At 48.0% G+C, this 11,983-nt stretch overlaps 1 protein-coding gene across 1 annotated transcript in view; it reads left to right on the top strand.

The window, feature by feature from the left end:
- Positions 1–436: 436 nt before the first annotated feature.
- The window catches only part of FREM2 (FRAS1 related extracellular matrix 2), a 639,092-nt gene continuing 627,545 nt past the window's right edge, over positions 437–11,983 (top strand). The window contains exon 1 of the mRNA XM_086935067.1: positions 437–5,483. Within this exon, the coding sequence (XP_086791193.1) occupies positions 452–5,483 (5,032 nt within the window). The 5' untranslated portion in view covers positions 437–451. The remainder of the gene's footprint in view (positions 5,484–11,983) is intronic.

Raw genomic sequence — 11,983 nt, 5'->3', positions numbered from 1 at the left:
AGGCGTCCACCTGCGCCCCTCCCACCAAGTTTCCTCTCACCTTTTGAAACCCTGACCGCGGCACGCAGGACCCACCCGCGGCAGCGGCCCCTCCACTCCGCTGTGGTCAGTAACCTTAAGCCCCCTCCACACACCCCTTCTGAGTGATCCAGCAGCGCCTGTCCTTCCAGCAGCGCACCCCTCCCCACCGAGCTGCGCGCCAATCCCGAGGCACCGGGGCGGGCTCCGCCCGGCTGCTGACTGCCCCTGGGACTCCGGCACTTATAACCTGCCGGACAGGCGCTGGGTGCAGTGCTAGGGGGCTTGAAACCAGCATGGTCACCCGCAGCCAGGATTAGGAGGGGAACACCTCGGAGAGGCGGGGCGCGCTTCACCCGTGCACACAGGTGGAGTCTGCGCGCCTTGCAGGACTTTGGCAAGTTCCTGAAGTTATTGCAGGGACGCGGCGAGCATGGGAAGGGGGACCGCTCAGGGCGCCCGGGCTGAGGCGCTGCTGTCATTGCTGCTTTCGTTGGCTGCAGTTGGCATTGCCCGAGGACAAGCCGTGGCGCAACGGGACAGTGCCCCCTTATCTTACGGAGCCCCGGATGAAGTGGAGGGGGCTCCCCTGCTCACCAACAACGGCGTCCGAGTGCCGTTCGGCAAGTCCGTCTACCTGGATCCCGTGCAGGACCTGTCCATTACCGTGCACCCGGGCGACCGGTGCCACCTATCGGTGCTGGACAATGACCCCCTGTCCCAGAGGCCCGGCCGCCTGTCCCCGGCCAGGTTTCCCTGCGACTTCGGCCCCGGAGAGGTGAAGTACACGCACCTGGGCTCCCGCAGCCCGTCCACGGACAGGGTGAAGCTGATGCTGCGTTACGACACGCAGACGCGCACGGTGGTGGTGCCCTTCATGCTGGAGGTGGAGGTGCTGTTCACCCAGCTGGAGGTGGTGACCAGGAACATGCCTCTGACCGTGGAGAAGCTGCTGGGCACCAGTGGGCCCATCGACAGGAAGACTCTGGAGTTCACCTACGACCGGGCATCGGAGGTGTGCAGGATCAGCCCTGTGATTGGCCAGGGAGGCCTGCCCAGGTATGGGAGGCTAGTTAACTTCGAGCCCAAGACCCCTGGTCAGATGGTTGACTGTGAGGAGTTCCTGAAGCTGGATGTGCGCTACCAGCACACGGCTACCACCCGATCCCCCAACCGGGACTTTGTGCCCATGTTGGTCGAGTTGCTGGACCGCCAGGGCCAGGTGCTGAAGCAGGAGCGCTTCCAGATCCTTGTGCGGGTGCGGGAAGGCCTGGACAACACAGCACCCAGGCCCAGCTTTGTGGCCATGATGATGATGGAAGTGGACCAGTTCGTCATGACTGCCATCACCCCAGACATGCTGGCAGCCGAGGATGCGGAGTCTGACCCCGGGGAGCTCATCTTCAACATCACGTCCCCCTTTGGGCCTGGCCAGGGAAGCATTGTCAGCACGGACGACCGCAGCATGCCCATCACCTCTTTCCACCAGCGAGACCTGCAGGAGCTGAAGATTGCGTACCGGCCGCCGGCGTCTGACTCTGGCTACGAGCGTATCTTCGAGATCGAGCTGGAGGTGGTGGACACCGAGGGCGCCTCCTCGGAACCGTTCTCCTTTATGATCCTGGTGAGGCCTATGAACACCATGGCACCCGTGGTGACGCACAACACGGGCCAGTTGCTCTACGAGGGTCAGTCTCGCCCGCTTTCCAGCGCCCATAACCTTGAGATCAGTGACGAAGACAACCTGGAGGAGGTGCGGGTGCAGGTGATAGACGGGCTCCGGCACGGCCAGCTCACTGTGCTGGGCGCCCCGCCGAACAGAAAGTTCTTCACCCCTCACGACTTAGATTCTGGGCTTGTGATCTATCAGCATGATGGAAGCGACACTTACAGCGACAACATCATCTTCCGGATGACCGACGGGCAACACGAGGTGGAGTTCCTGTTCCCGATAACTGTTGTGCCCACTGATGACGAGCCTCCGATCGTAAATGCCAACACCGGGCTGGTGCTCTTTGAGAAGCAGGTGGTGCAAATCACGCCCTTTGTGCTCAGTGCAACCGACATTGACTCGGAGGACCTGACCCTGGTGTTCACCCTGGAGCTGCCATTTCCCAGCCTTGGCGAAGTGGTGCTGCGGCAGCAGGAGGCCCCTGACGATGACCTTGACTCATGGAGCCACCTGCAGAGTGAAGGCCTTTACGAGAAGGAGGTGAAAACCTGGCTGCAACAGGACATCCTCGATGGGAAACTCTTCTACAGGCACACTGGGCCCCACAGCACAGCCACCGTCATGGACTACCTTGTGTTTAGGGTTCACGATGAGAACGATCCTCCAAACCAGTCTGGAGCGAATACACTCATCATCAAGATCCATCCCATTGACGACATCCCCCCTGAATTATACCCCGGCACCTCGCTGCAAATGGTGGTACAGGAGTACCAGCTGACCTACCTCCGGAGAAAGTTTCTCCGTTACACCGACTTAGACTCTGATGACAGGGATCTGAAGTACACCATTGTCAAACCCCCCACTGACACTGATGAGAACAACCCTGTGCAGATGGGCTCCATAGTGCTCACGGAAACTCCAGATGTTGTTGTGACTGAGTTCAATCAGGCTCAGATCAACCACCACAAGATCGCATACAAGCCCCCGGATCTGGAGCTGGGAATCACCCCCCATGTGGTGCAGTTTGAGTACACAGTGGAGGACACGGCTGGGAATACAGCGAGGGGCGTTTTTACAATCTATCTACAGCCTGTGGACAATAAACCCCCGAACATCATCAACACTGGATTCACTGTGCTTGAGAGCGGAACGCATGTTATCACAAAGTCAGAACTGGATGCTACTGACACGGACACACATGGGCACCGGATTTTGTTTACACTAACCCAGTCTCCTAGGCATGGGCAGGTGCTGTTGTCACTCAATGTCATGAGGGTGGGAGAGTCTTTTAGCTTAGAAGACATAGCCAAAGGCAGAATATCCTATATTCACAATGGAGACGAGTCCAGCAGTGATTCATGTACTTTGGATGTCAGCGATGGTGTGCATGTTGTAACTATTGTGCTGAAAATCACAGTGCGACTGGTGGATGATGAAGTCCCCACACTAAAACTACCTCCTGGAACGATTGGTTCTTTTTTAGATGTTCTTGAAAACAGCGCTGCTGTGATCACAGCTAATGTCATCCAAGGTACAGATGAAGATACCGATGACCTAATGTTGACTTTCATTGTTGAGGATCCACCATTGTTGGGGGACATTTTGGTGAATGGGATTCCAGCTGAACGGTTTTCACAGCGAGATATCATTGATGGGGCTGTGGTGTATTCTCACGCCAGTGGTGAGATCGGGCCACTGAAAAAAGAGGACTCCTTTAATTTAACCCTGTCTGACATGTCTGAAGAGTGGACAGTTGGGGGGAACACTGTCCAGGGAGTTAGAATCCAGGTGACTATCCTACCTGTTGACAGCCAACCACCAGAGGTTACAGTAGGAGAACAGTTTACTGTTGTCGAAGGGGACAAAGGAGTGATCACACCTTTACATGTAAGTGCCAAAGACATAGACACCTCCAATGACGATATTCTTTGTACTATTGTTGTACAGCCCACCGCTGGATATTTGGAAAACATATCTCCAGCCCCAGGTTCTGAAAAGTCAAGAGCCGGAACAGCTATAAGTGCGTTTACCTTGAAAGACCTTAGACTGGGACATATTTACTATGTTCAAAGTATCCATAAGCATGTAGAGCCTGTGGAAGATAGGTTCAATTTCCGTTGTTCTGATGGAACCAACTTTTCCCAGAGGCACTTCTTTCCCATTGTCATCATCCCTGCCAATGATGAAAAGCCTGAAATTTTTATGAGAGAATTTGTTGTCATGGAAGGCATGCGTTTGGTGATTGATACGCCCATCCTCAATGCAGCGGATGCAGATATACCAGCTGATGAGCTGACTTTTATCATTACTAAACCACCCAAGCATGGGCATATTGTAAACCAGCTGGTGAATGGCACTGTTTTGGTGGAAAGCTTCAATTTAGAGCAGATTAAGGAGAGCTCTAGCATAATCTATGAGCATGATGACTCTGAGACAACGGAGGACAGCTTTGAGGTGAAACTCACTGATGGCAAGTTCGATGTTGAACAAACAGTGCTCATTATGGTGATACCGGTGGATGATGAGACCCCCAGAATGACTATCAATGATGGACTCGAAATTGAGATTGGAGAAACCAAAATAATCACAAACAGAATCCTGAAGGCTACTGATTTAGATTCGGATGATAGCACGCTGACCTTTATTGTGCGATATGGCCCAGGACAGGGCCTTTTACAGAGAAGGAGGCCCTCAGGTGGAATTGAGAACATCACTGTGGGAATGAACTTTACTCAGGATGAGATAGACCGGGATCTCATCCTGTATGTGCACTTTGGACAAGAAGGGATACGCGACCTTATAAAGTTTGATGTGACAGATGGCTTAAATCCCCTTATTGACCGCTACTTTTATGTGACCATTGGAAGTATTGACATGGTCTTCCCAGATGTCATCAATAAAGGAGTGTCATTGAAAGAAGGTGGGAGAGTAACACTCACAACAGACCTCTTGAGCACCAGTGACCTGAACAGCCCAGATGAGCATTTGGTTTTCAGCATCACCCGGGCACCTATCCGGGGCCACTTGGAGTGCACAGATCGCCCGGGAGTGCCAGTGACTTCTTTCACCCAACTCCAATTAGCAGGAAACAAAGTCTACTATATTCACACTTCAGATGATGAAGTGAAAATGGATAGCTTTGAATTTGAAGTCACTGATGGATACAACCCAGTGTTTCGCACCTTCCGGATTTCTATAAGTGATGTCGACAACAAAAAACCAGTGGTGACAATTCATGGCATGGCAGTCAGTGAGAGTGAACACAAACTAATAACCCCCTTTGAGCTAACAGTGGAAGACAGAGACACCCCTGACCATCTTCTGAAGTTCATTGTGACCCAAGTACCTGTTCATGGCCAGCTTCTGTTCAACAACACAAAATCCGTGACAACCTTCACCAAGCAAGACCTTAATGACAATCTCATCAGTTACAAGCATGATGGGACCGAGTCCGCTGAAGACAGCTTCTCGTTCACGGTAACCGATGGCACCCATACTGACTTCTACGTTTTCCCCGACACTGTATTCGAAACAAGGAGGCCCCAAATGATGAAAATCCAAATCATAGCAGTCGACAATGGGATCCCCCAAATTGTGGTCAACAAAGGAGCCCCCACTCTACGTATCTTGCCTACTGGTCACGTGGGATTTCTCATCACAAGCAAAGCCCTGAGAGCAGAGGACAGGGACAGTGTAACCCTCCTTGTGCGCTTCCGGGTCATTGAGGGACCCCACCATGGCTTCCTGATCAACCTGGATAAAGGCAACCACAGCATCATTCAGTTCACTCAAGGTAAAGTGTATGGATCTTCCTGTTCTGTCTCTGTCTTTTCCCTTGCCTTCACTGCTGTTTGCAAACCTATTACATGTGACAAGCACAATCAAAATGAATGTCAACATATTGCTGTTCTGCACTGTTTTCACTGAAATCACACAAGCAGCACGCCAATGTTAAAAACACAATAAAAGCACTGTGAAATGTATAGTGTACAAAAGATCGGAAACGTCAGTGTCAGTTCACAGCCTAAATGATTAATAGGCTTGTGTAGTCATATATACGTCCTGAGATTTAGTACAGAGTTCACCATTTTGAAATGTTCACTTGTTTGGAAAATGCAGACTTATCGGTGTAGTTATAAACAGTTGTTGTGTGCCTCCAAGAAATAACCTGCTCAGAAAACTCGTTTAATGGGTAAATATGCTTTAGGCATAAGGAGGGCCAGAGAAACTCTGATTCATTAATGACATCTTGGAGACATTCAAGAAAGCGTCTACTCTACTCTGTACCACTCCACTCTACGCCACTCTACTCTGCAACACTGCACTGTCCGCCACTGAACTCTCCACCACTCTACTCTGCACCACTATACTCTACACTGCACCACTCTATTGTACACCACTCTACTGCACTCTATGCCAATTCACTGTATGCCACTACACTTTATGCCACTACACTCTATGCCACTTCAATCTTCTGTTACACACTGCACTCTGTGCTTCTCTACTGTGCACCACTCTACTCTATGCAATGCTCTATACCCCACTCTACTATGCACCACTGCTCTTTTTACCACAGCACTCTGCTCTAAGTCACTCTACTCTGTAGCCCAAACTCCGCGACAATGCACTCTACACCATTAAACTGAAACAATCTACTCTTCGCCACTGTACTATATGCCACTGCACTCTATGCTACCTACTCCCCTCTGCACCACTCCACTCTGAGCAAATGCGCTCTATGCCACTGCACTCTATGCCAACTACTTTGCACCACTGCACTCTGTGCTACTATACTCTGCGACACACTGTACCTCTGCATGCTATGCCACTCTACACCCTTGTTCTCTGCACCACTTTACTCTGCACCACTGTTCTCTGCACCACTGCACTCTGCATTACCGCACTCTACACCCTGCGATCTACAAAACTGTACTCTACGACACTGCTCTCTTCGCCACTCCACTCTATGTCACTTCAATCTACTGTGACACGCTGCACTCTATGCTTCTCTACTGTGCACCACTCTACTCTATGCCAATGCTCTATACCCCACTCTACTATGCACCAATGCTCTTTTTACCTGAACACTCGGCTCTAAGTCACTCTACTCTGCAGCACTGCACTCTGCGCCAATGCACTCTACACCATTAGACTGAAACAATCTACTCTTCGCCACTGCACTATATGCCACTGCACTCTATGCTACCTACTCCCCTCTGCACCACTCCACTCTGTGCAAATGCGCTCTATGCCACTGCTCTCTATGCCAACTACTCTGCACCACTGCACTCTGTGCTACTATACTCTGCGACACCCTGCACCTCTGCATGCTATGCCACTCTACACCATTGTTCTCTGCACCACTCTACTATCCATCACTCTTCTCTGCACCACTGCACTCTGTGCTATACCACTGCACTCTGTGACACTGCACTCTACGACTCTCTACTCTGCAGGTCTGCACTCTCCGCCAGTGAACTCAGCGACCCTCTACTCTGCACCACTGCACTATACGCCACTGCACTCTACTCTACAACACTCAACTCTACGGCATTCTTCTGCAGTCTATGCCACTACATTCTACAATATTCCACTCTATGACACTCTAACCTAATCTGTACCACTGCAATCCTTGCCCCTGCACTCTACACCACTGTACTCTATGCCACTGCACTCTATGCTACTCTACACCTCTCCACTCTACCCTGCACCGCTTCACTCTTCACCACTCCACTCTACTCCACCCTACTCCACTTAACTCCACTTTACTCTACTCTGAAACCATCTACTGTGTGCCACCACATTCTACACCACCGTGCTCTACGTCAGTCTACTCCACTCTGCGTGCCTCCACTCTAGGCCATTGGATTCTATGTCACTGCACTCTACTCTGCACCACACTACTCTATGCTACTGTACATCACTGCACTCTATGCCAATGTAGGCTACACTACTTTACTCAAAACCAATGCACTCTACACCAATCTGCTCTGCTCCACTGTACTTTATGCCACTTCACTCTAGGCCACTATTCTGTACTCTACTACACTCCACTCTACGAGGCTACACTCTCCTTCATCAAATTTTACTCAACTCTATGGCACTCCAGTCTGTAACACTCTACTCCACTCTATGCCACTCTACAACAATACTCCATTCTACAATGCTCTACTCAACTCCCTCTATGCCACTCTACTCCACTCTATTCTAAAACACACTACTCTACCCTGCTGCACGCCACAACTCCACTCTCTGCCACTCCCCTCTGACACTCTATGCCACTCCACTCTATGCCACTCGACTCTACAACACTCTACTCCACTCTGCACCATTCCACTCTCCTACGCTGCTCCACTCTATGCCACTGCACTCAACAACAATCTATTTCTCTCTGCTTTGCTCCACTCTACTCCACTCAACTCTAGGCAACATCCTCTATGCCACTCCACTCTGTTCCATACCACTCCATGACACTCTACGCCATGACACTCTACTCCATGCCACTCACCTCCACTCCACTCAGCGCCATACTACTCTATGACATTCTACTCCCTCCACGACACTCCACAACACTTTACACCACTTCACTCTATGCCACTTCATGGCACTCCACTTCACTCTACTTCACATCACTCAAGTCTACTCTATGCCACTCCGTGACCCTCTATGCTATTCCATAACACTTCACTCTAAACTGCTTTACGACACTACATTCCATACCTCTCTCACTTACCCCACTAACTTTTGACCATGCTGAACAGCAGCCACGCTGGTGCACAACATGGCTAAAAAATATTAGTAAAGCCAATAGCTCTTGCACAGGCGAGTCTGATTGGCTTTGCAAATGCGTGTTTAAATCATGCCTGTTTACCAGCCAATAGACAGTAGTGTTCATTGTTTTTCAACAAAGGAAATCACTTTAGTGTGTCTGTCTCCAGTAAGGCCCTGATGTGCCAAGGTCTTCTTTTCCCATAGTGGCCCTGATTCATAAACTTCACTTTGTAGTACGTTTTGCAGTACTACAGCAGTACTACAAAACGTACTACAAAGTGCTATTCACAAGCTGCACATTTGTAGTAAATTACACTTTTTAGTAAGTATTCGCAAACTGCACTTTTGTAGTAATGTACTTATTTGTAGTATATCCCTACTCCCATTATTTACTTTGTGAGGGTGTTGCAGTACCAGTGGTTTGCCATGTGTTGTGCTGGACTTACTACAAAAGTGTAAGTTACTACAAAAGTGCAAGCTACTACAAAAGTGCAGTTTGTGAGTAACAAACAGTAGTAAACTTAATCTTAAGTGTAAACTTACTCAAAAGTGCAAGTTACTTTTGTGAATCAGGCTTATGTGTCTGTGGGAAAATACTTTGATGCATAAGAGCCCACGTCCCCCACCTCTCCAAGTAACTTGTGTGAACTGAAAGTGCAGTGTGCATCTGCTACACATGCCACTATCTACACGTGTCGAGCACTGCTGGTATCTGGGTATCCTGGCACTTTACAAGCCCGGGTCGTTTTATAACGTTGTGCCAAAGCTAATGCTGCACACAACATTCGAAAACAAGCGACGCCCCTCTGGTTTCAGGTTGTCTTCCTTCTTTCGGTTATCTTGTGAACTCTGCTCCCCCTGAGTGCCAAGCACCTGTTTTGGCCTAACATACAGTTGTTAAACACAAGACCCCCGAGTTCGTTGCTGTAACCAGTGATTTTGATCTGTTTGAGCGGGAAGCTTTTCTTGTGGCTGAAATCAACAGATACCGTGGCAGGTGAGCGTTTCTGCAGGATTCAGCAGCGTCGCTGAATTCCATGGCCCCCGGGCGCCACCGCGCATGCACTCCATTCAGGGAAGTTATTGTGAAATTGCCGAAATGAACCGGACTGGCCACATTTCTTGCATTTTGGGTCTAACAAGCTTCAACTGTACGTGCTCGCATGGCCAGTGTAGTATGGAGAAGAGATTCTTAATTCGGGCGACTGTACCTTTGTTAGGCCACTGATGTAAATACAGCGGCGTGCAATCTCTTGATACCAACTTTTTTGTTTTTTTAATTTAAAGTTTAAAACTCATTTGTTTGTAAGGCCGACATAAAGCAGAAATTCGTGACTGTTGTAAATTCAGACATGTTCGCATTCATTCTCAGTAACCTGATAACTGTTGATAATCCTTCCCAGTCATCAGAATGTTCACAGGATTTCAGTTTACTTATCCTTATGGTGTTCCTAGGTGTAACAGAGCACCATCGTTATAATTCTCTGCACGACCTACTAATTACAATTTACTCTGGAAAATACATGTGAAAAGTCTACTGTAGACACGAAACACACCGTCATGTATGTGTGCTTTGGAGGTGTCGTGGAAAACATTGACCTTTTTAGTTTTTACGCTGTATTGGCCCTCAGTAATTTTATCATTTTCAACACTACAAGAACCTCTCTCTCTCTCTCTCTCTCTCTCGATATATATATATATATATATATATATATATATATATATATATATATATACATATATATATATATATATATATCAAATGTTATGTGGAAACAACCAACAGAGAATACACAAAGGCATTGGAAACTTTGCGGAAACACCTATTCCAATGTAAAAGAGACAATATGATTTCCAAGGAGGAGTATAATTTTCTATCTAATGAGTCACCCATCTTTTCTCCCCAAGACTCATAAGGAGAGAACCCCAGTCCCGGGAGGCCCAATAATATCAGCAATTGAAAGTGCAAGTGAGCACCTATCACAATACATTGATTTCTTTTTGCAAGACTTGGTCAGGGATTTACCATCATATGTCAAGGATACCGGTGACTTTCTAACAAAAATAGGTCATATCAAGTGGGAAGACGGTATGAGAATGTTAACATTGGACATTGAATCCCTATACACTTGTATAGATCATCAAGTGGGACTTAATGCTATCAAACACTTTTTGTCCACTAGACCAATTGAATATTATGAGCATAACAAAGTGATCATGAAAAGTATTGATTGGTGCCTAAATAACAACTACTTTGCATTTGCTAAAAAGATATATAGGCAATGTAGGGGCGTGGCGATGGGGTCCTGCTTCTCCCCCAGCTATGCCTGTTTAGTGGTTGGCTGGTGGGAGGAGCAGACACTAAGGAAAGATCTGTCGTCAAAATATGGTAACAACATTACAATTTGGTTACGTTTTATAGACGACGTCTTTGTGTTGTGGAAAGGGGATGATGAAAGTGTAAAAGCTTTTTTACATGACATTAATGTGAACAAGATGAATTTAAACTTCACCTCAACTACCAGTGTCAAAGAGGTTGAATTTCTGGACACCAAGGTCTATGTAGAAAATGGTGAATTAAAAACAACATTACATAGAAAAACAACAGCCGGCAATTCCACGTTGCATGCCTCCAGTGCTCAGCCTAAACATCTAATTGATAGTATTCCCTATGGTGAGCTTCTTAGAATAAAGCGCATATGTAGTGATGAGGGACAGCAAACAATATGCATACGAGAGGCAGTGGAAAGATTCCGTAGGAGAGGCTACACGGCTAAAATTCTACAAAGGGCTTTGGATAAAGCCAACAGTAGACCCAGGGAATCATTACTACCAACAACAGAGGAAAAAATCTTGGAGGAAAGTAAGGACACCCCCAATACACCCAGGCTGATTCTCACCTATAACAACCAGCATCGCCAAATTCGATCGATAATCAATCGAAATTGGGCGATAGTGCAGACAGACGCAGTCATAACATCTGAACTGCCTCAAAAGCCCACATTAACCTTTCGAAGAGGCATTTCAATGAGAAACAAAATAGCTAAAAGCGTACCTGATCTCAACATCAAGAAGAAGAGCACTCATTGGCTACCAGAAAAACAAGGTTTTTTCAAGTGCTCATCCTGTAGGGCATGTAAATTTGGTGTAACCACCAAAAAATATACCACCCCATTTAGCCCGAGGGAATTTAATATTCAGGGATGTCATGACTGCAAAACTGATTATGCAGTGTACATTCTGACGTGTACTTGTGGGCTCCGTTATGTGGGCAGTACCAAGCAGCAAGTACACGTCAGAATCCTACAACACCTACGTGCTATCGTAAACAACGATAGCACGTATCCTGTCGCAAGACACTTTAAGGCAGCCCACCAAAACAATCTAGCGGACCTGAAATATTTTGTCATCGGAGCGGTGACTGATAATCCGCGTGGTGGCAATAGAGAAAAACGCCTTAGGCAGCTGGAATCGAAATTCATCATTGAACTAGATAGTAGACAGCCAAACGGTCTGAACAAC

Source organism: Lissotriton vulgaris, chromosome 8 (genome assembly GCF_964263255.1).
Source record: "Lissotriton vulgaris chromosome 8, aLisVul1.2, whole genome shotgun sequence".
In the NCBI taxonomy this organism is placed as follows: domain Eukaryota; kingdom Metazoa; phylum Chordata; class Amphibia; order Caudata; family Salamandridae; genus Lissotriton; species Lissotriton vulgaris.
Note: the sequence above shows the minus strand (reverse complement) of the source record. Positions and strands in the feature narration are given on the sequence as shown.